The 27,995-nt window shown below is 39.7% G+C and overlaps 1 protein-coding gene across 4 annotated transcripts; it reads left to right on the top strand.

The window, feature by feature from the left end:
* The first annotated feature begins 143 nt into the window (after positions 1 to 143).
* On the top strand, positions 144 to 27,966 carry nrd1a (nardilysin a (N-arginine dibasic convertase)). Of its 4 annotated transcripts, none has more exons than XM_087832801.1 (32): positions 144 to 207; positions 695 to 1,041; positions 1,575 to 1,809; positions 3,940 to 4,021; positions 5,215 to 5,368; positions 6,635 to 6,708; positions 6,875 to 6,970; positions 7,163 to 7,285; positions 9,076 to 9,133; positions 9,813 to 9,886; positions 10,923 to 10,992; positions 11,226 to 11,303; positions 12,376 to 12,496; positions 14,983 to 15,041; positions 15,487 to 15,541; positions 15,658 to 15,762; positions 16,188 to 16,311; positions 16,617 to 16,703; positions 19,045 to 19,164; positions 19,292 to 19,343; positions 19,661 to 19,811; positions 21,207 to 21,334; positions 21,481 to 21,643; positions 21,857 to 21,888; positions 22,097 to 22,235; positions 22,357 to 22,404; positions 22,504 to 22,556; positions 23,193 to 23,276; positions 23,507 to 23,597; positions 23,829 to 23,945; positions 25,874 to 25,963; positions 26,069 to 27,966. In XM_087832801.1, exons 2-32 carry the CDS (start codon positions 839 to 841, stop codon positions 26,288 to 26,290), a joined length of 3,288 nt encoding a protein of 1,095 aa, XP_087688927.1. In that variant the 5' UTR covers positions 144 to 207; positions 695 to 838; the 3' UTR covers positions 26,291 to 27,966. The 4 variants fall into 4 exon arrangements, with proteins under 4 accessions (XP_087688927.1, XP_087688930.1, XP_087688929.1 ...); XM_087832804.1 differs by having other exon boundaries at positions 804 to 1,041; XM_087832803.1 differs by having other exon boundaries at positions 184 to 207; positions 718 to 1,041.
* Positions 27,967 to 27,995: the final 29 nt, after the last annotated feature.

A 27,995-nucleotide genomic window follows, 5' to 3' on the forward strand; every position in this document is an offset into this window, starting at 1 on the left:
GTCCAGGGCCTGAAGCTTGCTACAACGTAACCGCTCCTGACTGCTCAGCGCACACGTGTTGACACCCAAACCACGCCTCCTTGTCTCTAGAGCCAATCATCGGCCGTCATAGTTCAGCGCGTCTTCCTCTCAGCAAATCACAGCACTCGTTGTTGCTGTGGGGGACATTCGCAGGCACCGAGGCCCTTCTGCTGTCGGCAGAGAGAGGTATGGCTTCATTGTTTTTTGACCGGCTTCGTGAAGTATTTCTAAAAAGAAAAAAAAAGAAGAAGAAGTAGATTTAAAAAAATAAACACTCCGGCTCTATTTCGTTTGTGTCAAACAGACTTCTAACAGAACCAGACACGGCTTGTTAACATTAAATCCTTACACTCTCACTCGTGTTTCCTCTCAAATGTCCACTTGCTCTTGGTGGTCTGTGAGATGATGGGTTCAGGTTTTGCTGCGGGCTGGTGAGACAGGGTCGGATTTTAGCTGACATCCAGCTGAATAGAGCGAAACCACCAGACAGTTGTATGAATAGCTGTATTGTGGGCGCTGGCTAGCCGGTGTTGTGTGTGTCTATATGTGTGTGACAGGTCAGTTTCACATCTATAGGCCCACGCCACAGCGAGAGTCTTGGTTAATCTGTGTTGTTTTAGACGCAGAGCGCTGAACTTTAGCTTTGTTTTTCTCCCCCACACTCGTATGTCAGGTCTTCATCATTGCTCTGTCCAGGCTTACACGCTGTGCTGCCGCGCTAAGGAGTAAATTGCCGTTGACAGAGACTTGTCCTGTTGTTTGTGGTCGCCCCTGGCTGTCAGCCTGCAGTGCCAGAGTCTCGTCATCTCTGCCGAGGATGCCGCAAACAAACAAGTCAAGAAACGCCCCGGCGGTTGACTCTCCGGGCTCAGTCCAAGTGGGAGCTTCAGCAGAAGCTACAGAGCCGGCGTCCCGGGAGGAAATTCAGTCTGCCGGGGACTCGGGAAGAGGGGGGGAAGCTGAGGATAATGTCGGTGACAGAGAGATCATCAAATCACCCAGTGACCCCAAACAGTACAGGTAAAAAAAACTCTTCTACCGCACAGTCAAGCATTCCTACCAGATTCCCATGAGGATTTAAATAATTCATTATACTGTTTAAAAAAAGGAAAAGTTGCATGATTTATCTGTTCTATTATGTATGTTATTCTCACTCGAAGGTATTAATAGGATTTCATGTGTAATGAAATACATCTTGCTAAAGTTCTGCATTCATGACTGTGAAAGTGCTGACAAAACGACCCAGATCCACTAACCCAGATCCAAAAATGATATTGAGCCTCCCATCCAGCTGGATCAGTGCAATATTATTGTAGTCTGATGGGATGATTTCATGCTTTAAGCACAGACCAGTGCCTCAGGCCTCTGTGGGGCATGGATGGAATATTTGCTGTGAAAAAGCACAGCACAAGACGGGCTGAAAGGGTGTAAGATACAATCTGCAAAGGGATAACTGTTAAGCTGTTAAGAAAAAGCAGTGAAGGCTCTAAAACTCAATTGATACCACAGTGCTTCTCCTTGTGTTATCTCACCTTTGACTTTACTCTCCTCAGGTACATTGTGTTAGAAAACGGGCTGCAAGCTCTGCTCATCTCAGATTACAGTGGACTGACAGAAGATGGAGAGTCAGATGAAGATGAAGAAGAAGAAGAGGAGGAGGATGATGATGATGATGAATCTGAAGATGGATCAGAGGATGGGTCTGAGGAAGATGATGAAGATGAGGGTGTCGATGATGAAGATGATTACAATGAGGGGAAAAAGAAGAAAGGAAATGCAGAGAAACAGGTACAGGAAACAAGAGAGCATTTCATATAGACTTTATTTATGTTTTGTAAAACGACACTGTTTGAAATAATGTAAAAAACAAATTGACACCATTACTTCACAAACTATTTAAGGTGCATCTTTTATGCTCTTCTATATTTTCTGCAACATGTTACAGTGGCTAATACTCTGATAAAATACAGCCAGAGTTTCAAATATTTAGAGTTCAGGGTATGTGCTGAGGCTTGAGACGGCACTAAATGCTTTGTTTCCGACAGCTGTTTTTATATATGATCAGTGGCAGATCTAGAAAATTTTCCATGGTGGGGTAACGCAAAAGAGGTGCAAGAGATGTAGCAGTGTGGCACATACCTCTTCAGTGAAGCTTGTGAAAATCCCCTATAGGTAAATAGATTCAACAAAATACTTTGAAAAACACACTTTAGTTTTATCATCATCTCTTCTAAGAAAATAAAGACAAGTTTGATTTTTTACAAGCTTTAAAGTAGAAAGACTTTGCTCACGCCCTGCAGTACTCACTGTCAAAACAATGGCAATATTGCACATTTGAAAAGTATTTTAATAACATAAAAGTTGGCGGGGATATCTCAACGCTCAGAAGCTCCACCCACCTGATGTTCAAACCTCCTTTTGCAGATACGAACCAATGACGAGAAAGTTGGCTTAAAGCTACAATGTGTAAAATCTCACCACTAGATGTCAGTAGATTGCAATCTACTGAATTCTGTTTTCTTTCCACTCCCGATTCAAGTGTATAATCTTAGCTACAGTGGCTGCTGTAAGACAGACCACCCTTGCTGGGGTTCATTTGCAGTGAGTATAGGGTGTCGGTCCTCTGTTTACCTCAGCTGTCAATACGCCAGGAGTCTACATCTATTTACTCTGGAGGAGGCTGTAAAACTTCGTGAAAGGAGTCCGATACAAATCGATGAGTCAGTGAAGCTGCTGTTGGTCTCTGTTAGCTGCTGTTAACTTTCTTTGAAGTGGCTCTAACTTTGTTGGATTGGGACAGTTGACAAATAAACTGTCATATGATGTCAGAATGTAATCAAAGTCTTTATCAAAGTGTGAGCTTTAGAAAACAAAACTAATGCTAGCTGGATGTTGTTGTTGACAGCTCTCTGTAGATGTGAGGTTCGCATGTCTAATCTGCTGATAAGTAATTGCGACAATATCGGAATGAATAAGCATGTTAATGCACTGTGTTAGGTTGGATCGAAGTGTTTCTTTCCTTTGTATTTTCACTTCTTGGCGAAGGCACGCCTTCTCAAATGATAAAAAACAGTTGTGATGTGGTTTCAATTTTGAGTCTGTAGGTGGAGAGATGAATGAATATTTGCCTTTATAACGTGCAAATCCCTATGATTTCTCAATTCCTCTGCCTTTAGCAAACTACGTATGTGGCTGGTCTCTGAGCCATATACATATATGCGCTAATGCACCTCTCTGCATTTAATCATTAGTTATTATCATTATTATTATTATTATTATTAATCTCTGGCTCTCGTCTACAGCTTGTCGTTGTCTTGTCTTCCTCCCCTCATGCCAACCAGTCGCGGCAGATGGCTGCTCTACCCCAAGCATGATTATGCTGGATGTTTCTTCCTGTTAAAATTGAGTTTTTCCTTCCCACTGTCGCTAAAGCGCTTGCTCATAGGGGGTCATGTGATTGTTGGGGTTTTCTGTTTTCTCTGCATTGTTGTTGCGTCTTTACCTTACAATTATGCATCAGAGGCGTTATATGGGCTTGTTTCAGATGGTGGATGATTGGAGGGTCTCCACTAATGCCTAGTATTAGATAAATCAGAACTATTTTGTTCTGTGAATCCTAGAAGGCTACCCCAGTACAGTAAGCATCAGGAGCTAACACTACTTTAAACATGTCTGTACCTGAAAGTTCTATTCATATATTGCTTTTGGCATTTAAAAGATAAGATTCGTTTTCGATAATGTCAGCTAAGGCCATAAAACTATCAAACTCAACAATTTTGTGGTCTGCGTCTCAGTACTTTATTACATTGGTTTCTGTCTTTATGGCCTTTTTTGGCAGCAAGATAAACAGAGTATCATTCAAGATTTCCCTGAAGTGCAATGCCAGACTCAGATATGCCTCGATACCCTGTGTTTCAGTCTGCGGCAGCGTTGTGTGTTGGTGTGGGCAGCTTCAGTGACCCCAGCGATCTCCCCGGCCTAGCTCACTTTCTGGAACACAGTGAGTAATTAATCCAGTAGACAAGTATTGTCATCTTTTTTTTAAAAAAGTTTTCATTGTTCTTTAATTCAGTGGTTTCTCTGTCCCCAGATACATCCTCAGATATGTTTCAATGTTTCCTATCACACATCCTAATTTTAAATGCATCCTTGTGTAGTTTGTTTTAATTATTTAGTGTGCCTCTTAGCCTATTTTGTCTCGTTCAGTATCAGTTAACAATATGTGACATTTCCCAGAATATCCATCTCCAGAGGGACCAGATCCACCCACTGTGGGGCCACAGGGCAAAAAAATAGTTTTCAGGCTCCATTTGACCCACTTTTCTGCCTGCTCTCTGTGCATTATGCATCTAACTCATCATGTACAAATGCCCATTTACTACGTAGAATGCATAATAATGTATCCCAAGATACAGTAAACAGCAAACAATCCAGCAAAGATTGTTGTATACCAGTTGCTTTTGAACATTTGCAGCTTTCGCCTACTGAATGTCCCTTTTTTTTAAACTCATATACATAATATAAGCAAAAATTCATGTTTTCCTGCATAAGGAAAGTCTTAGAATGTGAGGTGCAAATAATTAATTTACTACCAACCAAGTGACGCTACACTGTTCGTGGGGTTTTGGGGCTCCTGGAAATCTGGGGCCTGTGGGTTAATGTCTACCTTGCCTTGTTGGCAGATTAACTTTACCTCACCTACAAGAATAAGGCAAGAAATCACTATGAGGAAGCAAGCAAGATATTTTTCAGTTGGGGGAAAAAAAAAAAGCTAGGCTTGCACAAAATGCCACATAACTTCAGAATTTCAATCCAATCTATTGATGCTACTGTCAGCAGAGAAATTGCTATCTGTCTCCTCTACAAATTGTGATTGTTGAACATTGTTTCCAAATGATCATTCTGAAAGGAAACCTTTTCTCATGCTGTCACTAAATATTCCCAGCACTATTTAGAGTTATGCACGCGGCTTCATCTGAGACAGAGTTATCAAAATCTATTAAAGCTGAGCCAGAAATGTGATGTCTTATTGTCTGCATTTGTCTCATTGTCCACATAAATAAGAAAACTACAAAAGACACATCGTGCAAGTAGCTTTAATAGATTATTTTCTTTGGATTCCTTTTTTTTTTTTTTGATGATTTGTAATCCCTTCTCTCTTTTCACCTTTACTGTGATTTCGTTGTCGCCTAGTGGTGTTCATGGGCAGTGAGAAGTATCCATCAGAAAACGGCTTTGATGCTTTCCTCAAGAAGCACGGTGGGAGCGACAATGCCTCCACGGACTGTGAGAGGACCATCTTCCAGTTTGACATTCAGAGGAAAAACTTCAAAGAGGCTCTTGACAGGTTAGGAGTCAGTTGGGCTTTTTTGTTTTTTGGTTGTTATCTTATTTTTCGAGCAGTCATCCTTACGAGGTGGTGAGGATTTACAGGTAAACACAAGACAGAAACAAGAAAAAGGAGAATATAAACTCGTATGAAGCAACGGAGACAAGTTAGAACAATTAACAATTAGTAACTGGGCTGAAACCAAAGACTCATAGAGGCTATAAGGGAAAATCTATGGTCTAATCCAAACAGTAAGGCACTTAACATGCTAAAGCATAATTTACCAAAGGAATGTTCTAGCAGACCTGATGATTATATTGTGAAAATGTGTGGCATGTTACAGGCATATTCCCTGTTAGCGCTCGCTTTTACTCTTCAGTCCTAACATTTTTGCTTTGTGAAAATAGCCACCGAGACATCATCCATGGGTTTGTGGACTCTACATTTTGAAACCTCACTATTGCAGTTTTGACTGCCGTTAAACCATTATGTCCAAATATTGCCAGAAATTACCTCATTTTGATAAGAGGGTGGTGTGGCAAGTTATCAGCTACCACACAGCAGGAACTCCAGCAACACTTGAGGAAGAAGAACAACTTTAATAATAGACCAACGCGTTTCGGCTTGTGGCCTTCATTTGATGACCCTGATGAAGGCCACAAGCCGAAACGCGTTGGTCTATTATTAAAGTTGTTCTTCTTCCTCAAGTGTTGCTGGAGTTCCTGCTTTGTGAATTCTTTTATCCTCTCCATGCACCTTGGAAGCAGGTGAAGTTGTGCCAGAAATTGTTTTTGCTGCAAGTTATCAGCTAACCATATCAAATTTGGTTAGCAAGCTGAATTCATAAACTGAACAGGTGAATCAAAGGGACGCATTTACCTGGCAATTTTAGTGCCAAGTAGGAGATGAAGGAAATGCTTTTGGACACTGCCAGTTTGAATTTAAATTATGCCTAAATCCTCTTTTAGTAATAACTTCAAACTTTAAAGTTAGATTGAAACCACTGGTATGTCTGATGTCGCTCCATGTTTTAGTTAAATTATGGGTTTAGTTCAATCTAAACAGTGTGGATGTATAAAGTAAGTGATATGAAGTAAGAATAGTGAAAATTGGATGTCATATATTCAGATCTCAGAGGCCGATAGATATAGTGTGGATCATGGTGTGCACTTGGATATATATTGGATGTTGTTTGTCATGTGCGTCCATCTACATCTAAATGTTTATGTCTGATCTGTGCTCTGTCTGCTTCTGAACATTACCGCTTTGTCCTGTTGTTGTCAGGTGGGCACAGTTCTTCATCTGCCCCCTAATGATTCGGGATGCCATTGACAGGGAAGTGGAGGCTGTTGACAGTGGTGGGTCTTGGTGCCTATGTGCATCACTCCTGCATTCTGAGAAATTAATCCTGGTTCATATAAAGTGTTTTAGTGCATTTTCTGCGCAGAGCTCTTTTTATCACCATAGACATTTGTCTTTTTGTCCCATCTTACCTTTTCCTGTGTCCCTCCGTCTGTCTATCAGAGTACCAGCTGGCTAAGCCATCTGACTCCCACAGGAAGGAGATGCTATTTGGCAGTCTGGCCAAACCTGGACACCCTATGGGCAAGTTCTGCTGGGGTGAGTTAGTAAAAACAACTGCTGGGACAAAATATACACGCAGGGCCTCCTTGGGGTATGTTCAGCAATAACAAACAGGAGAGCTGAAACCTGCACCAGTTTACCTGCCTTCTCATATCCCTGCATGTGTTGGGGCTCCTCTCTGTCTTGTATTATGTTTGTCACTTGATTGTTAACTTGTCACAATACCAGGGAATGCTGAGACACTGAAGCAGGAGCCCAAAAGAATGAAGATCAATGTGTATAAGCGGCTGCGTGCCTTCTGGAAGAAATACTACTCTGCCCACTACATGACTCTGGCTGTGCAGTCAAAAGGTCAGGAAAATCATTCCCATTTATTATGCATCAAGAACTAGCCGATTAGTAGATTGACAGAAATGTAATTTGTTTCAATAATTTCATACACCAAACGAACCGATTCATTGAAAAAGCAATCTGTGGATTAATCAAAAATTCAGACGATCATTATCTCTAATAAAGATTCACTTCATCCATGTTCAGCCAACTGTAGATAATCATTCCAGAATCAGCTCGAATTGCTGTATTACTCAAAACAAAGTCACATACAAAGTATCTAATGTATTTTCTTGGTTTCACAGAAAATATCACTCAGCTAATTAACTACAGCATACAAGTAAAATGATGAAGTGTTGACATTTGGTGCTGAGAAATGCCGTCCACATGAAACACTTACTCGCCCTCAGTAAAATTCACTCTTGTTGCACCTCTTTTGTTGTCGTCTAAGATTCTGCCAGTGTAGAGGGATGCAAAGGTGTTATAGTAGATCGCTAATTGGAGTAAAACGACCGGAAATATTTATAACCATCATTTCTGTTGGAAAATGATGAAGCATCAAACCGCTGAAGATTGCAAACACCTTTCCTTGCAAGGTTTTATAATATTCATAAAATTGCACCTTTTTTTTTCTCTTCGCTCGCTTCAATTTTTTGTTCACCTCTAGCGCTTTGACTTGCTTGGTGCTGTAATATATGTCTGCACCTGTGTGCATTAGGTCATTATGATGTCACTACATTGCACTAATCATTCTGGTTGTGTTCAGAGGTGAAATTAACCTCAGGCATCTGACCAGAGAGTGCGGTTAAACTTTTTCAACCTATAGGCCAAAGGATTTTTGCTTATAATATCGATCAGTGTTGCCTGAAAAAGCTGTTTTTAGGAGCTTCCATATCAGCAAGGGGAAACATCTGTTTTGAAGCCCAGCTGAACAATCCTACCTGGTTTTTACATCATGTTTCATTAAAGAGTCCATCCATGCATCTATTTTCTCGACTGCTTATCTGGTTCAGAGTCACAGGGGAGTTGGTGCTCATCCTAGCTGTCATAGGGCGAGGTTGCCAGCCTGTTGCAGGGCCAACACAGAGAAACAGACGACCATTCATGCTCAAATTCAAACCTACAACCAATTTAGAATCACCAGTTAACAAGCATGTCTTTGGACTGTGTGAGGAAGCCAGAGTACCCGGAGAGAACTCATAGAAGCGTAGAGAGAGCACAGAAAAGCCCCAGCTGGCTGGCAAATTCGAACCAGTAACCATATTGCTGTGAGGCAACAGTGTGAACTGACTGTTGACTTGGCACAAAAGAAGGGATAAAGAATAAAGAAAAACAATTGCTCCTTTGTTATTGAATTAAAATTATGTACTGTAGCCTTGAAAAACAACTTTGACTTCTATTTAGTAATTTGAAACATGCATAGGAAAAAGCTGTCACAATCAAATTAACCATGCTATACATTAAAATGTTTGTAAAAAAAGGCTGCAATGCAAAATACAAAAGCTGCATCTCATTATACAATAATGTAAAAGCTCTAAATGTAGGCTTATAGTTTGTTTGCATTGGCAATAATTAAAAAGGAATAAGTCTCTACCTTATTTAGTTGGAAACACAGAAAGTCGTGAATTTTCATTTACATTTTAGCATTAAATCAAAGCATGTAAAGCCACACTGTAACATAGTTTCTTTTAAAGCAGGCATTTTAGTATGTACTGCACTGACTTCTCCCCAAATCTCAGTTGTTTTCAGCCTGAATAATTGAAACACACTCAAACTCTAATTTATCCTCCTTCACTCACTGCGTCCTTTAGAGAAGCTGGACACTCTGGAGGAGTGGGTCAGAGAGATCTTCAGCAAGGTGCCTAACAAGTGAGTATTCAAGAAGAGGCTCTCAGTTGCTGTGATGAGAAGCTGGCGCTATATAGATTGAGTCTCAATATCCTTTGCTCAAATGTAAATGTCAAGCCTTTTTACCATCTCTTTCTCCGCTTTCTTCATCTCAGATGCTTTTTTTCTTCTTCAAAATGATGCACCTGGAAGGGATCTCTTCTCCCTAAAGCAGAGCTGAGCTGAATTAGTGTTTTTTTTTTTTTTTTATGTTTGTTTTTTTTGCTGCACAGCTTCCGTATGCTTTATGAGTCATTGCCGAACCTTTTTTAGTGAATCAGAGTCACTGTTACACACATAAAAACCACATAACCTCCAGTTTTTAAGGCTTTCATTTCAATTAAAGGATTACATTTCCACATGCTCACATCTATCCTTATAAAATTGCCTGAAGTGACTTTAACTTCTTTAGATGAACTAAATTAATTTTCATCAAGCTTTAAATGAATGAAAGGATTTTATAGCTCTGCCTGACATAAATAATGTGCTATTACTTCCCCCATTGTGTAAACAGTAATTGGAGACATCCATCCTCAATCTTATACTTGAAACCTTTTCCATTAACTGTTTTCTATGTTACTTAAAACATAAGGGTGGGTTGAAGTCGCTTTGATTACGTCTCGGAACTGTTTAAGTGATGGTATTGTTTTTGTGTTTATAGTGGTTTGCCCAAGCCAGATTTCTCTGATATGCTGGATCCTTTTGACACAACGGCTTTCAGCAAGCTCTACAGAGGTACTGATACACCTTACCGGATATCTCTAAGCACATTTGGTGAACTGCAGGTTCCCACATATAAATAAGCCCTAACAGGTTATGTAAGTAGTGGTTCTCAAAGTGGGACCTTTGGGGTCCTCCATAGATCAATGACTTGTAGCCCGGGGTCTCCAGAGTAGTTTGTCATCATTAATAAAAACATGCTGTCTCATTTAAAATCTCATATCCAGTTTCAGACCATTTATTTAGAACAAGCACATTGGATCCATTACTGCTTTCTACATTTGGGCCAGTAGAAGCCCTGACATGATTGGGACACATCCTGTGAAATCCTTTGCTTCTCCGTTATTAGCCAACTGGCTAGTTATTGAGCACAAAGAAATAATTCACTTCACATCTTGAAGTGACACTAATCCCAAAACAGCTTTCACTCAGTCCCTGTGATGATGCATATAAGACATTTATAATGAGTCCGGATGTATTCAAAAGAGCCGCTGAGGACCAGAATGTGTAATATGTCAGCTGAGACGAGTTACTCGAGGCTGTCAAGCTGATTCAAATTGCAGTTTTAAAGGGGACTTGTTGTTCTCATTTCCAGCTCCATATTTTTATTCATGGACTCGACTAAAGTAGTTTTTCACATAGTTAAAACTGAAAATGAGTAGAATGTACAAATATTTTTTATTGTGTACAGGGACTTGTTGCTGATGCTCAGTTTATCCACTTTCTTAGACAAGCAATTTTGATGACCATAATAGGGTTATCATTTATCACTGACATACAGACCCAAGAATAGTGGAAACGGAGTGTTATAGAAGGCTGAACAGTAATTGGCAGAGTTTAATGTTAGCATACGAAAATAAGGGCATGCAAAATAGGCTGCCTTTATGCAGTTTTGTTTAAAATATATGTAACAGAAAGAGGAAAGAGCTCTGAATCAAAAAATCAGTGGTTCCATTTGCTTTTTCTGTTGATGTCAGGTTTACTTCTCCAGGCCAAGTGTCTGTTTGATTCAGGTGCTTGATGGTGTTTCTCCACCTGTTTGCATTCACAGTTGTCCCCGTCGGGAAAGTTCACGCACTGAATATCACCTGGGCTCTTCCTCCTCAGGAGAAATACTACAGGTGAGCGCCATGCAGAACATATACAACAAATATAGAGTCATACAATGCTCTCCCTTGAGAGAAATTTCATCAAATTCTTTTGTTTTGTTTTTTCCCCATGCATGTATTTGATTTGCATTGATGTCTCTTTATATAAATATAGAATTGGGTCAGCCAAAAGATACCATGCTTTCCCCCTGATTGTAGATGGATTGCATCAATGTTTTTTTGTTTCTACTTTTCATTTTCGTCAGAGTGAAGCCTCTCCACTACATCTCTTGGCTGATTGGCCATGAAGGCACAGGAAGCATCCTCTCAGTGCTTAGGAAGAAGTGAGTGTTATTGGTTCTGTCTGTTTGTTTTTCTGATTTGAGGGCACTCCAAAACCCAATTAAAAGCTCTTCAATTTGCTGGGTATACATGAGGTTTTTTTCGCGCTCTGCGCCAGCCCTGTGTGTTTGAGTCCAATCTTCATACTATACACTTTGCCATCCCACTTGACAATGTGATTCATACGTTCTCATCTCTGGATATGGCTGTACAAGTGCATTTCAGCCTCTTGTTGCTAAGTGGTGAAGTGATTTACCAAACCTTGTGTCGTCCCACGTTACCAAGAGCCCATCCAATGCTCCCTTTACCATCAGCACCACTTGGATAGTGTAAAAGAATGCTCCTATTTAGTGTTTATGATCCTTTCAATTGTTGATAAATGACAACAGTGAAATCTGAGTGTACTTTGACTCAATTCCCAAACTGCAAAGGCAGTGGAGTGGTTGTTTTTATTGAATTCAGACAATCCTAGCAAAAAGGGCCAAGAGACGGCTTTGAAAATGGGAACATGTTGTCTCCTCTGTCAGATTTGGAAATGATCTCTATGTCCGTCTGTAGAACATTACTGATCAGAGGCCTCAAATTATCATACCATGTTCTTGCTGATTATTTACCACTGATAAATCCATTAGAAATATGCCATGTAATAGTACATTTTTGTAAGTGCAGTATAAAAACTGCAGTATGGAAAGGTTTTAGATTCCTCCTATTAGCCTATTCTAATACAGAGCAGACTTCTCAACCAAACTTGTCCTTTAAGTGCATCATCAGATGAATGAAAGATGTCTTTATACTCTTAAACAACTGAAGTGTTCGCCTTGATTTATGGTCCAACAAGTCTCAAATGTGTGTAAGCTGTTCAAATGAATGATTTAATATTGCATGTATTTTTGTGACTGTTCACTCCCCCAGTAGAAAGTGAAGTGTTTGCAGCCAGGAGTCAACAAGTGACATGTCTTGAATGCCCTCTATTTATTGTTCATTCATTTTACCGCATACAACAGTGAGTAATTCTTTAGTCAAAGGCCTATTTGTGGTAATTTATTGTTATGTTTCTATGTTGCATTTTCAAAGGTGCTGGGCTGTGGCTTTGTTTGGAGGAAACAGTGAAACTGGCTTTGACCAAAACACCACCTACTCCATCTTTTCAATCTCCATCACCCTAACTGATGAGGGTTTCCAAAACTTCTACAAGGTAAAGAAAACTCTTAACATTTGTTATTTCCTCTGCATTTCTTTCAAAATAAAAAGGAAAAAAACCTTGGGACTGGGCAAATTAAATTAAATTAATCAGCGGTTTAAGCATCGATCTCCCACGCAAGGTTTATTATTTATTGTCATATCATAAAGAGTCAGGTTTTCTTCATTATTAAAATACTGGAAGTAGCTGGCATACAACAGTTAAGGTCAAGGAAGCACTGTGTGTCAGTTGCTATGGCAACTCTTGTATTTAACACAAAGGCAGTGCCTGATAATTCGACAAGAGGACCATTTCCTACTCTTAAGGTATGCAATGGAAAAATATCCCATTCACCGTTACTGAGGTAATTTCCGTATAAATACTTAAACAACCTCAAGAATATTGTTTATTTGGATCAATAGCAGAATAACCTCTCACTTCACTGACAAACTCACAAGAGTTTTATGGATAATAATATGAAATGAAGTCAAGTGTAAGAGTTAGTAATATATTTCTGGTGGTACACCTGAACAAGTCGATCAACTACACAATCCAGTCAGTTACTGAGGTTCAACAGAAGGTAGTAATGGAAGTAGTACACACGACTTTTGTATTTCCTTGCTGTCGGATTAGGTTTAGACATTTTTTAGTCTTCTGTTTTTTTGTGGGAAGACTAACAATGGAATTAGGAATATATGATACCAGTGTACTAAAGTATGTATATAGTTTTGTTAAGGGGCAGTAACTAAGTGCATGAGCATAATCATGATGATCTGGATCTGGGAACACCTTCAGTTAGTTTGCCCTATGGCGACAAAAGCTTACTTTTGAGGGATGTCCAGACAAGACTTTCCTGTTGACTTTTTACTGATTATAAATGGTGAAAAGGCCAAAATAAAGCTTTTGTGAAACAATAGTTAATGGTTTCAAGACTTCCTTTTTAGCAGATAAAGTCCTTTTCCACTTCATATGAACTGCTTATCTACAAAGGCTGCTTAAACATTGTTGGTCAATGGAATTTTAACTACAAAGGGAAACCTTACAACCTTCAAAAGTCTTATCACTCACTTGGTTATATACCTATGCAGACTTTGGCTTATATAGATTAGCTTGTTTTCTCTTCTTTAAAAAATTGTTCTTTAAATAAAATGACTTGATTAGAGGGATCAGCACACTCAAGGTGGATGACACTAAATAGTGTCAAGCTTGACATCAAAATTACAGTGTGCCATTGGATTACCAGTGACATGTCTCCCACTTCTCCTCCTGTTAGACACACAGCAAGCCAACTTAATATGAAACTGGTGCCGGCAATAAAAACCTCCTGCAGTTCAGAAAAGCGTTCCCTCACAGTGTTTGTATAAGGGGTTAACTTTGCTTGGAGCTTGCCTTAGGTAGCCCATAGAGTATTACAGAAAGCATACAGCTCTCATTTAAGTAAGTAAAATTTATTTATATAGCACTTTTCACATATAAAAATCACAAAGTAAAACATAATAGCAGGCAAAGAGCACCATAAATACAAAAAGGACAATTTTTTTGTATTTATTATGACGCTACTGCTGGCTAACTTGACTAGCATAAAAATGGACACTGACAAACAGCTATTCTAGTGCTATTCAAAGATAACAGAATGCACCCTACCTGCATCTCATATGCTCACGAATAAGCATGCTGCTTCTTACTTGTACAGTCTTCACAAGGATTGGGGATTGTGCCACAAACTGTATACAGACACTAATGGAAAAAAGATCAGATTTAGCAACAAGACTGAGACCATAAAAATCTGCCTGTATTTTTAAAGTGTCTGCTTCGTAGCTGGTCTTGGCAAGAAACAGTCTGGTGCATAATTCCACTGTAATGAAGATATTATGTATTAATTAGCAAGACTGTGAAACCAGTGGACTTTCCAGTCTTTGTGCTAGCTAAGCAAATCAGTTACTGGCAGTAGCTTCATACCTGGTGTACTGCTATGAGAGAGGCATCAATCTTTTTTATAACTCTGGGCAAGGAAGCAAATGCATATTCCAAAATATCAAAAGGCCCCTTTAACATTGATGTCTGGAGATAGAAAATACTCATTTTAAGTTATTGTAAGTGATTTTTTACTTTGTCACAACTGATGAACAATGGTTTTGTTCAATGGTAATAATTATTTTTTACTCTTACTATTACTTTAACAGAGATTTGATATTTTCATTTTCATGTCTGATTCTCTAAAAGTGGGATCAAGACATGTATTACTGAGCTGTTTAGTATTCTGAAAGAAATCACTTTTTCCAACTCAGTTTTCAGAGCTGTTCTAATGACTATAATCAGGTAACCATAGTTAACATGATTGGCAACTTCTTTTTGGCATCACTGTAATTGTTATGGATAAAACTTAACAATACCTCCATATCAATTGATTGCAGAAAGGAAGGAATCATTTTTTGCTGGAATTCTACTAACAATAAATGTGGTTATACACTAATAATTTGCTTGTCTGTGGCTTTTAACAGGTGACTCGCCTCGTGTTCCAGTACCTGAAGATGTTGCAGACACTTGGACCACAGCAAAGGCACTTTCTTTCACTCACTTTCTCTCTCACTCACACACACACAGACCTTCAAATCAATCTTAACCCTCAAACAGTGCTTTAAATGGGGTCTATAAAAGTGAACACAGCTCCACCGGTCCTCATTTTTCCAAAAATATCCTCACTAAGATAGATATAAGATAGGTATATTTCTCAGTTTGAAATCAAATATACAAGATGGATTTTCTGTCTGTTTGATTGTCTGACTCGGTGCATTGTGTAGTTGTAGTAGATGCTGCTTTATTTGAGATAGTGACAACATAATATGTTTGGTTGGCTGTTCATTTGTATATTTATGGTCTTATTATTTTTGTTATTATTATGTTCCTTATTCTGTCTTAGAGAGTGCTGGTGTTGTGGCGTCTAAGCAATTTTATGAGGTGAATAAAAGTTGTAATTCTTTGTTTCTGTCTGTCTGTGCACTCAGGATATATGAAGAGATTCAGAGGATTGAAGCAAATGAGTTTCATTATCAGGAGCAAGTAAGGTTAACAGCCTTCATTAGTCGCTGAGTTGCTGTGTTTTGGACATGTATCATTGTTATTATCAATGAGATTGTGTGAGTAAAGCCTCTCGATTTTGATTTGCTCTTTGCCAGATTGATCCTATAGAGTACGTGGAGGACATTTGTGAAAACATGCAACTGTTCCCTAAAGAAGACTTCCTGACAGGAGATCAGTTGATGTTTGAGTTCAATCCAGGAGTAAGTAGTTCAGTAGTTCTGGGAGTGAACCACTTTCAGGGCTTTTATTCTAAAATGCAAAATGTCCTTTTTTTAGATAAAGATGTTAATGAAACAGGTCACTCAAAAGTAGAAAAATATAGATGTGTTTCTCATCGCTCCTTTAATGATTTTGTTTCAAATATATTTCTTAGAGCTGAGCTCCTCTTTTCTGCTGGTGGATGTTATTTTGCATCAAAAGTTACAGTCTAATTGTGGCTTTGCATATTTTCTGTGTTAACGTCTGCTCTCTTTTTTTGTCTCATTGTTTTTGGCTGCTAAAACCGTCTCCCATTAATGTTGATGTTCTTTAGAAAGTGAGGAAATATGATCTCTCTCTGTGCCGCAAACATCTTTTGATTTGATTTTGTGTGTGTGTGTGTGTGTGTGTGTGTGTGTGTGTGTAGGTGATCAGTGCAGCTCTGTCTCTCCTCACCCCTGAGAAAGCCAACCTGATGCTGTTGTCACCAGAACATGAGGGCCAGTGTCCCCTCAGGGAGAAGTGGTTTGGCACACAATACAACATGGAGGGTGTGTGTGTGTGTGTGTGTGTGTGTGTGTGTGTGTTTACTGTGACTGTAGCAGTTCCTTCGTACATTGTAAGCATTCAGTGAATACATTGTCTTTTTTTCCCTTGTGTGGTGGTATTCAGCCACATATAAAGCAGAGCCAGCAGTAGAAATGCCAGCATTTATCTCTGTCTTTTATATGGCAAACAATGGTGTTGGAAAAGCATTTAAATTAAAATATAAAAGTAGAGAGTTCACTTTATTCAGCAGTTGAATCAAATTGGCAAGTATTTCTTATGTGTTAATAGATGTTTAACCTTCATACAGATATCCAGCAAGAGTGGATGGAGCAGTGGACAGGAAACCTGGAGCTTAACGCTGACCTCCACCTTCCTGCAGAGAATAAGTTCATTGGTAGGTGAAGAAACTTCTTTTTTGCATTATGGGCAAAAAAGTAGGTCTTTCTGGCCTAATTTGCTGCATGCCGTATCTGAAAAGTGTCCAATACGATGATCTGGACAAGATGTGCTCCAGCAGTTTGGACTTTAGCTCTCCATTAATCCATCCACGAAATACTGGTAATCAGATATATTGACCAAACCTGGAGGAACTGAGTGTTTTTGTCAGTGTATTTTGTAATTTGTAATGCTCCCTTGTTAGTCACTGATCTAGCTGAGGTGTATTAATTCAAGCGAAAATTTGTGAAGTCAGGATGGTATTTTTCACTCTGGGGGAGGCTGAGTGATTTGAAACCCCACTCGGAGCATTTGCAGTAAGTTTTCTCCCCCTTACCTCGGCAGTTATTAAAGCAGCAGTTAATGTTGTTGCACAGCATGTTTATCCTCCTCCTATAATTTAAGTCCAGGGGAGAGAAACTTTGCATTTTAGAAATGGAGTGTTAAATTAGCTCAACCCATATTTTGACAACAGCGCAAGATGGAGAAAAAATGTTTGAGAGATTACGATAGCTGTGTCGGAGGAAAGATGGTCCTGTTTTTGTTTGCTTACCCTTGTATAGCTTAACTGATTTCATGTGTGGTAAATTATGTATTTAATACTATTTTATTCTAGTCTTTTCTTGGTGTAGTCTAGCAGAAATTCTTTGTTTTTCTGTACAAATCAAGCCACAGCTTCTGTTGGAAAATGAAAAACTTAAAGTGCCACAAACAGTAGTTCCTCGAATGGTCACTTGAGGCTGGCTTCAAAAGCAAGTTAGTCCCCATAAACCAGGGTTAGGGAACTCCAGGCCTCGAGAGCTGGTGTCCTGCAGGTTTTAGATCTTACCTTGGGTCAACACACCTGAATCAAATGATTAGTTCATTACTAGGCCTCCGGAGAACTTCAAGACATGTTTAGGAGGTAATTTAGCCATTTAAATCAGCTGTGATGGATCAAGGACGCATCTAAAACCTGCAGGACACTGGCTCTCAAGGCCTGGAGTTCCATACCCCTGCCATAAACAGTGTTACCAGCTTTAGAGCACAAATACACCTGCTTTCAGCCTGGTACAGAACACCACATTGGTCTTTATCACTAATTTCCCTGTTCATGGTGGGAGTACAGGGAGTACATTTAGTTGAACTTCTATTTTAAGTTGTATTAAGGCTCAAAATATAAGCGGATGCTGTGTCATCCTGTGATTGGTTTTTATTAGAGAGCACACTCTGAGGAGTCTCCTGCTTGTTTTGTTTTATAACCTCTTTTTTCCAGACATATTTAAATTCCATTTAATATCACATTGAATTATTGATGCATCTTGATAACCAGACTAGTTAAATATTGCTATCCATATCTGATCAAAAATCAGTCAAATCAGTCTCTAGACGCTTACGTTATCCATGATGCAACTCAACGCCTTGCAGCTTGGTCAGACATGTAAAGCTAATTTGACCATAAGCCTGTAGCTTGTGGTTATGGGGCAAGCATGGGAATTTTTTTTGACCTGCAACAGCAAAATGCCCCCAAAAAAATACAGTTCTTGAAAACCTAAAGTTTTGGAAAAAAATAAGTATTCAAGATTGAGATTCAGTTTGGGGGATGTTATTAGTTTTACAAATAATTCAAGTTATTTCATTACAGATTGTAAAGGTAAACTGTATTTTAGAATCCACTGCAAATCAGTTTTGAACAACTTGTCGTTATAGTTATAAAATTTCACTGTGAAATAGATTAAATCCATCACTGTCTGCATTTTAAAACGTACCACATATTTGGCTACAACAAAATGAACGTATTTTATTAAATGAATTAATTTAAAAGTAGAACGAAAACACATACAGTTTACTAAGTGTATCATCACAGGGCCAGCTCCTGTAATGTATCCAAAGTTTGGATTGTAAATTCAGACCGATCGGCACAAAAATGGTTACACAGCACCAGTTATATTTGCTGATTGCATGGATTGAACGGTGTATGTTAATTAAAGGTCAATATTTTAATTTAAACAGAAAAACAAAACACCTCTGGCTCACTTCTGGCCAAATGCAAAGGTTGATTCATTCTGTCGTTGCAGTTTGCTTACAAACTTTGTAAAGTGACAGACCCACGCAGCCAGCTTTACTAAAAGCTGGCAGCTTCACTTTCTGGCCCAAGGGTTTCTGAATCATTTATTGTGGGGGTAACATCTTTCTCTGTGTTGACAAGCGACTGCATGTTTATCCCTAAACTGTATATAATGAATTGTCGAAAGTCACGCATTATTTATGAGGCTGTACCGAGTGGAATGGTGATTTATTGTGTGTGTGCACTTGTTCAGCCACTGACTTCACCCTGAAGCCCTCTGACTGCCCAGACACCGAGTTCCCAGTCCGGATAGCCGACAGCGACAGGGGCTGCCTGTGGTACAAGAAAGATAACAAATTCAAAATCCCAAGAGGTAGACTGTGTGTTAGTGTGTGTGTACGTGTACTGTGTGCATCAATTAGCATGCAAGATGTTACTTTAAAGGTATTTAATGTCATTAGGGAATGGTTGACACCTGCTTGCTCTCTCTTCTTCTTTAGCCTACATCAGATTCCACTTAATCTCTCCAGTAATCCAGCAATCCGCTAAGCAGTGAGTTTAAGCTCAGATAAGAGTTTGTGAAAATAAGTGTTTGTTTTTTTGCTATGACCTTTGTTAATGTCTGCTTTTTAATCGTCTCTCTCTCTCCCACTGCCTCCACTTATGTATTTTTGTCACTTTTACCCTCCCTCCCCCACGTTTCTCCTTCCTCTGTCCTTCCACCTTCTTTTTCTATTTTGCCTGTTTTGTTTTTTTCCTCTCTATCCACCATCTCATCCTTCTTACCTCCTTCTGTACTATTCCCTGCCCTCTCTCTATTTCACTTTTCTCTTATTCTCTTTATTTGTCACCTTCCTCTTGCACTTCAGTGTGGTCTTGTTTGACCTTCTGGTAAACATTCTGGGCCACAACCTGGCAGAGCCAGCCTATGAGGCTGAAGTGGCCCAGTTGGAGTATAAACTGGTTGCTGGTGAGCACGGACTGGTCATCAAAGTTAAAGGATTTAACCACAAGCTTCCTGTGAGTAAGCATACATACACACATAGATAAACAGTTTGAATAGTGGCATGTTGTATTTTAGGCTCTGTACACCACCACAGGGGATTTTAAATCAAACATTCAATATACAGCTTTAATTGAAGGGGCTTTACAAAAATTTTGCTTAACTGTTTAGGAATTATATCAATTTTTATACATAGTCAACATTTTTAAAGGCTCAAAATTAATTGGACAAACTGATATAATTTTAAATTCTTGCTTGGATAAAAATTCTTTGCAGTCAGTGAGTGCCTGAAATCTACTTGAGATGGTCTGCCAGGCTTTTACTGTACCCGCCTTTAGTTGGGACTCTCTGCCTTCTGTTTCGTCTTCAGTAACTGAAAACCATGCTGTGTTGGGTTGAGATCAGGTGACTTACTTGGCCATTGAAGTATATGCCATTTCTTTGTCTTGAGAATCTCTTGGGTTGCTTTTGCAGGATGCTTTGGATCATTTTCCCATTTTAACTGTGAAACAGTATCCAATCACTTTTGAAGCTGTTGGCTAAATGTGAGCAGAGAGCATAGCCCTGTACACTTCACTATCCTCCCTGCTACTTCTATCAGCAGTCACATCATCACTAAACACTACTGACCCAGTTTTACTGGCAGCCATACACGCCAAAACATTGCCTCCACCATGTTTGACAGATAGCGTGGTATGCTTCAGATTATGAGCAGTTCCTTTCATTCTCCATACTTTTGGCTCCCCACCATTCTGGTTCAAGTCAAACTTGGTTTTATATGTCCAAGGAATTTGACATATTTTCTGGAAAAAGTCGAATCTGGCTTTCCGGTTCTTGTGTCTTTGTCACCTTGTCATAAACCCGCTATAATCACATTCACCAAGGTGTTTCTTGATTTTGTCAATGACATTTCTACGTCCTTGTGACTGTGAAAAGGTTTTTCTCAAACAAGGATTGACTTATTCGATGTAGTTGTTCCTGTGGTCTCATCGGTGCATTCCTTTTAAAGAATGTACCAGAGTGTTGATTTGGAAGCTCTGACAGGTTTATTGCAGTTTTTCAGTGTAATGATGGACTCCTTCACTTGAATCATCTCTTTGGAGCTCATGTTGACGATTGCAGAGAAAAGACACCAAATGCAAGTCCAACAATTGGAATAAGCTTCAGCTTTTGATCTGCTTAATTGTTATAAAATAACAGGAAATGGGCCTCAGCTGGCCATAAAAATGTCTGTAACACGTTTATTTTAAAATCCACTGTATTGGTGTTTAAAGGCTAAATTGATTTTAATCTCCCAACAGTTACAAACACAAGTGTACGTGTAATTGTTTAAATTAAATAAACCACACACTGAATAATAAAGAATCTTATGTAATGTATGTGTGACTTGTTGACCATATTTTTGTCTGTAGTTGCTGTTTCACCTGATCATTGACCACCTGGCAGATTTCTCGGCCTCCCCTGACGTCTTCAGCATGTTCGCAGAGCAGCTGAAAAAAACCTACTTCAACATCCTCATTAAACCTGAGAAACTCAGCAAGTACGTTGCTTCCCCATTGCTATGCGAGATTATCAAGTGTATGTTGCCTTCTAGTGGTGAAATGTGTGACAGCCCTAAATAGAAGAGCCTCCGGTCGTCACCGTCCTCTTTTATCTTCTCGCTCTCATCCTTTTTTTCTCCTCCAGGGACGTGCGCTTGTTAATCTTGGAGCACTCTCGCTGGTCCATGGTGGACAAATATCAGGCACTAACAGCTGGTTTGACCACTGAAGAGCTGACGGAGTTCAGCCGGAGCTTCAGAGCTGAGCTCTTTGCAGAGGGACTGGTGCAAGGGAACTTTAGCAGTGCAGTGAGTGGACAGCAGAAAGCACACAGACAAGCATCCTGATTGACAATAATATTAGCTGATTAGAGTGAATCAGTCAACGTTCACGTCTACTCTTGCCTCAGTTGCTACTGGGTGTACTTGACATTGCCCTCGTGCTTGGCTGATTGCCTCTCCTCACTCTCTTTCTCTCTTATCTCTCACTATTCATTACTCTTTATTGTATTTCCTCCACAGGAGTCTGTGCAGTTTCTGCAATATGTCACAGAGTAAGTCAGTTATTACACTGAATGCACTCCCTAATGAGAACACCAATACTATACAATCAAATAGATTTGTTTGCTATAATACGCCGTGATTCACATCAGCTTCAGTTGTTTAGTCCATGATTCGCCTTTCGCCTTTGCTTTTTTTCCCTCTCTCCTCTTTACCTTCTCACTTATTTTACTCCCTCTCTCCTCGTGTCTTGCCTGGCAGTAAGTTGCAGTTCTCCAAGCTGACAGCGGAGGTACCGGTGATGTTCAGAGTGGTCGAGCTTCCACAGAAGCACCACATCTGTAAGGTCAAATCACTCAATAAAGGAGACGCCAACTCGGAAGTCACTGTTTACTACCAGGTATACACACACAATGTACATGCACGTCTACAGGTCATCAAGTCGTTTTATCTCTGAAGGTTCATTTTTTTTTATGCACACAAATTCATTCCCATTTTCTTTCTGTTTGCTTTTTATTCAGTCTGGCCCCAAGGCTTTAAGGGAGCACACGCTGATGGAGCTGTTGGTGGTGAGCATTACAATATGTTGCTTCTCTGTTTCCACACACTCCCTCTTTGATGCCGTCATCCCTCCATTGTTGACTGAGTTGTTTTGGGGGGGTTTTCAGATGCACATGGAGGAGCCCTGCTTTGATTTCCTCAGGACCAAAGAGACTCTGGGGTGAGTTTCTGCTGCGTTCGATAATATTTTTCTGTTCATTTAAAACCAAATTTCTGAAACTAAGCGAAACAGTGAGATTTCCCATTCAAATTAGCATTACACGCTAATATTTTTCTAAAACTAGAAAGCTGCAGTTAATTTGATTTATTTGCATTTGTCCTAAATGTGCTCCATATGGACATACACAACTTTTCAAAGTAACTTTCTTAGTATATCCAGTTCTCTTCCTCTTTCCTTTTTACATTTTTTCTGCCATTTGAAGGGTATTGAAGTTATTTTATGTGGAAATCAAAGGTATGCAGAGAAACTAACCTTCTGTTTCCACCTACACATCTCTGTCTGTATTGTATTTCATTACTTTGCCTTCTAGAAGGAACAAGTCTGTGCCGACCTTGTTAAGAGACTGTCGGATTTCTGTTTGGTGTCTCTGAAATGTGGGAGCTAGTAATATTTAAACCTTTGCCAAGCTGCTCTAGTTCTACTGGGACAAATGTTTTTCACATTGAAATTCAATTTTCATACTTGCCAGACTGGTTTTATTACAGAGTGCAAATCAGATGTAATCCAGTTTTTCATCAGCTTATTTCACCCGTATTTTCTCTAATCCTAAAGCGTTCTTTTTGTCTCCATCTGCAGATACCATGTCTACCCCACCTGCAGAAACACCTCAGGCGTTTTAGGTTTCTCTGTCACAGTGGAGACACAGGCCACGAAGTTCAAGTGAGTCTGCAACACACAATGGAAACCTATAATTTGCCCAAAGCAAGATACGATTTATCTTAACACCTTTCCCAAAACCAAGGTAAATCTATCTTGCTGTTCATCCAAACCCAAGCTGCAATTTATCCATGTGGCCATGGAAAGGGAAGCAAGTGGAAGTGATAAATGACTAAAGGAATCCAATGCGTTCTATACCCTACAATATATCTCTTACCTCTCATCTCTCTCAGCACCGAGCTGGTGGAGTTAAAGATTGAAGAGTTCTTGACTTCGTTCGGAGAGAAGCTCAATGCACTGACTGAGGAGGCCTTTAATACTCAGGTCTGTGTAAATGTGTTTTGTTTTTTCTTATTTTATTCAGGAGTTTCCCATTCTTATGGAAAAAGTTACAGAAAAATTTGCCTATCCAGAAATGTTCTAAATGTCAAAAGTTGTATCTCATTCCATTAATAACACATTTCTGAGTCATGTAAAACCCGGCTGAATGCCTAAATGTGAAGCTGCACTCTGGAAGAAGTGACTAGAAAACCTGTGTGCTCGTGTTTTCTGCAGGTGACTGCTTTAGTGAAGCTGAAAGAGTGCGAGGACACACATCTTGGTGAGGAGGTGGACAGGAACTGGGCAGAGGTGGTTACGCAGCAGTATGTGTTCGATAGGCTCAATAGAGAGGTGAGGACAACACGATGTTTAAAATAATGGCTCTGATGTTGTTTAAGACGTGCTCGTGCTGCTAAAGTCGTTCTGAGCCGTGACCTTGATGACCGCGGGACAAATCCTTTTGGGGGTTGTGGGTTAGTGCCTTTTTGTTCTGGTGCATTACAGGGTTGTTCAGTGTTATTTACATCCACATAAACACCAGGACTGTTTCACTGCAAAACATTGTTAATATAATATAACAGAATGACTGATGCTATTCACTTGCTCTATGAATCTATTGCTGCTGAATGGAAGTATATTCTCACATAATTGCAGTCGCCTTATTCTTAACAGCTTGCCCCAACTTTGTCATCTAGACTCCACTATGGGCAAATGTATGGTCCTACCGCGGGTCCTCCAATTTAGTGGAAGTCTGGACTTTGTTTGGGACATTGCAACAGCGCATTCTTTTCTTTTTCAGCCATTCTGTTGAAGATTTGCTGCTGTTCTTGGAATCATTGTCCTGTGGCGTGAGCCCAGCTTTTGCTGTTAGCTGACAGATGGGCTCACGTTCGACTGTAGAATACTTTGGTATACAGTGGAGTTCATGGTTGACTCATTGCGGTCCTGTGGCTGCAAAACAATCCCACCACCACCGTACTTGACAGTTGCTACGAAGTGTTTGTGCTGATGTGCTGTTTGGTTTTCACTGAGTGTGGTGCTGTGGATTATGACCAGATATCTCCACTTGGGCCGTGTCTGGACATTGTTCCAGAAGTTTTGTGGTTTGTTAAGATGCCGTTTTGCAAAGCTAAGGCTTGCAGCCATGTTTTTTTTTTTTATTATTATTATATACAGAAAAGGCTTTCTCCTGGCAATCCTTCTAAACAAGCCACACTTTTTCAGTCTTTTTTAAATGGGACAGTCATATGTGTTAACATTTAATATTATAGCTGAGGCCAGTAGAGTCTGAGATGTAGCTCTTGGGGTTTTTTGCTGCTTTTTTTTTTTCTCTGAGCATTGTGCGATCCACTCTGGGGGAGATTGGCAGCTGTCTTGAGTCCACTGAATAATCTTTCTCACTGTAAAATTAATGGACTGCAAATTGTTTAGAAGTTGTTTCCCTAACATCATTGTCAATGTCTTCTTTCTTGGCACTCGGTTGCACACACCTGAATGCACCAGACCTACAACCTGCCAAAACGTCTGGTTTTATAGAGGCAGTCACTCTTTCTGATGATCAGTTTTATCAAGTGCATTTTATCAACAGCACCTGGCTGCTACTTACACTCTTAGTTCCTCTGGAAGCATTAAGGATATTTTTAGTTTTTAACACGCTGGCTTTTTTTGTTTTTGATAAGTAAATGACGGTGAAATATTTGGGGCTTTTTTTCTATCCCAGGTTATTTGAATCCAATTTTAAGATCTGCTAAGGACCATCTTTAATTATGGCCTCATACATAAAACCTTAAGTATAAATAGAGGGCGCGCTTCCTTTCTTGATGACTATATATGTCTATATGTATATATATTCTCAGCTCTCTACAAAATATGAACATAGTTAATGCAAAGTATACAGCAAGCAAGAGAGAAATAACAAGTATTAATGAGAATGTTCACATGACTTGCATTTTCAAAGTTCAGTAGCTGAAGTTTGTGTTTTTAGGGCATCAGATAGACGTTGCCAAAGGAACAGATCACAGAAAAATGTATTACAGAACTACAGAACCTGTTTTATTTGTGCTCTATGAAAGCACAACACTATCTCAAAACTAATTGACCCACTGGGGACAGATAAACTGGCTGTTTGGTACTGTCAACATTGTTGCCTCTCTAATTCATAGGAAAAAAATGTGGTTTATCCTTTTAAAACATGCTTGGTTCTGACACTGAGAATTAAGCTGTTACATTTCCAGTGAGTGCTTCTGTCTTACCATTGGTCTGTGCCACTGTGTGTTCAGATCGAGGCTCTGAAACAGATGACGAGAGATGAACTCGTCTCTTGGTTCAAAGAACATCGTGGACAGAGCAGCAGGAAGCTCAGTGTGCATGTAAGCAATGCCCTTGTGTTTATGTTGCACAGTTCTTTACTTTTCTTTGTGTTTTGGACGTGATATACTTTATATCTGTACTAATTTCGTCTCTGTGTCCTTAAGGTGGTGGGATTTGGTGCTGAAGAGAATGATGAGGAGGGCAGTGGGGAAAAGCAGGAAGAAAAAGGCAAAGATGAGGATTTAAGGAGCTCAGCCTACGGTGAAGTGTCTAAGCTTAGTTTCCTTCCCGCCTCTCCCAAAGTGGAAGGTGCCATAGCCATCGTGGACATTCCTGCTTTCACTGAAGGCCTGCCCCTCTTTCCCTACCACAAGATACTTAAATAAACTTGTGCTCAGACTGTGAGACAGACTTACTCAGCCACATTCAGGGACTCTGCCTCATTCGAAATGCAGGCACTTAATATGAGGTGAAGGAAGGTTGAAGCAGCTTTGGCTCCTTTCTGGACCTGGATTTCGACTCTGGAGCCCAGCTGTAGGTTTTCCTCACACTCTGCGCATAAGCAAAAAGACTGAGAGTGATGATAGAGTTTTCTTTTAGCTAACTGATAGTCTGTTCTGCTTTCTCACATTCAATTATTTTATATCCTCAGCAGCTGCGAGAAACTGAAATTCTTTGAATCAGATTCTCATTTATTTGGTTCTCCGAGCTGTAGTGCTGCTACAGAAGTTAAAATCTGTATTTTCCGCTGTCTGCGTCGCAGTCCAGACTGAGTATAATTCAATTTAAAAACACAAATCGACTGTGAAAACAGCAGAAATGCTTTGAACTCCATGCGTGTGAATTTGTGTGCTGGATTTCAGGCTCTGGTGTGTGCTGCGGTTATTGGGTGACCTGGATCGTGCTGTGCTGTGCAACTGCAAAGAAATAAATCATCATCAGTCGATGTTGAGTGAATGAATGAAGCAGTTTAAGCCGTCTTTACAGCAAAAATACACTGAAACTTCAAATCATTGTGACTCTTATGTGACTCATGTTAAATTTGAAAGGAGTTTTGATGATCTGGATGCAGCTTTCTTGGCATGCAGTCACATTAAATAACACAGATGGCACAGAGAGATGAGTAGTTGCTAGAATCAACTGCGTCACACACTGAGGTTATTTTAAAGTCAGAAATGTTTGCATGCCGGTGACTCAACGTGATGTCATTTCTACAACTTTAAATTATGTGAAAATTATACATTACTCACAGACTCTCTGTCCGAACCCTGAAGAAGAGGCTGCCGCAGGTGATTTTGTCTTGGTCTTGTGCTTGGAGATACTTTGCATTATTGAATGCAATTTTAAAAAAAAATTAAGCCAAGCTCAGTAGAGCGTGTTAACAGAATTGACTAATATGCCTCATACTGTAGAAAAGCCTTCACCTGCTCTTCTTCAGGCTATGGAGAGGCAAATCCACAGCTCATACTCTTACTGCATTGGGAGTGTGTTTGACATCAACGTTATGCTGGAAAATAAAGCTTTGCCAATCCGATGCTTTCCAGATGGTATTACATGATGGATCAAATGTTGATGGTACTTCTCTGTCTTCATAATTGCATACATTTTGACAAAATCCCCAACACCACTGGCTGAAATAGCCCCAACCCATGACACCAAACACTGTTGTACCTCTCCCCTGACCTCCTCCTCACGTATTGACAATAAACCTCAAATTTGGATTAGTCGTTCTAGAAGACCTGTTGACCTTTTTCATACCTCAGCCTTTTCTCTGAATTTCCCTTTGTAAAGATTTTCTTCTTGGCAGCCACACTTCCACTGAGACCATTTCCGATGAGTCTTTAGTGAACAGTAGACGCATCAACTTAAAGGATCAGGATGCATCTCTCGGGTCCTGTTTCAGGTCTTGATTTGGATTGCTGGATTTCTTAAGGATAGGACTTTTAGATACTGTTCCTCTGCTCCACTTCTGTACTCTACTTGTCCAATTTCCTAAGAATTTTTAAGAACACACTGCACTGCTGAGATATGCCAAGTTCACCTTGCTGGTGCGAAAATACTCTTTTATTCCTGTCAAACTATGTTATCTTT

This window comes from Neolamprologus brichardi, chromosome 19 (assembly GCF_056152115.1).
Source record: "Neolamprologus brichardi isolate AB-2024 chromosome 19, ASM5615211v1, whole genome shotgun sequence".
NCBI lineage: Eukaryota > Metazoa > Chordata > Actinopteri > Cichliformes > Cichlidae > Neolamprologus > Neolamprologus brichardi.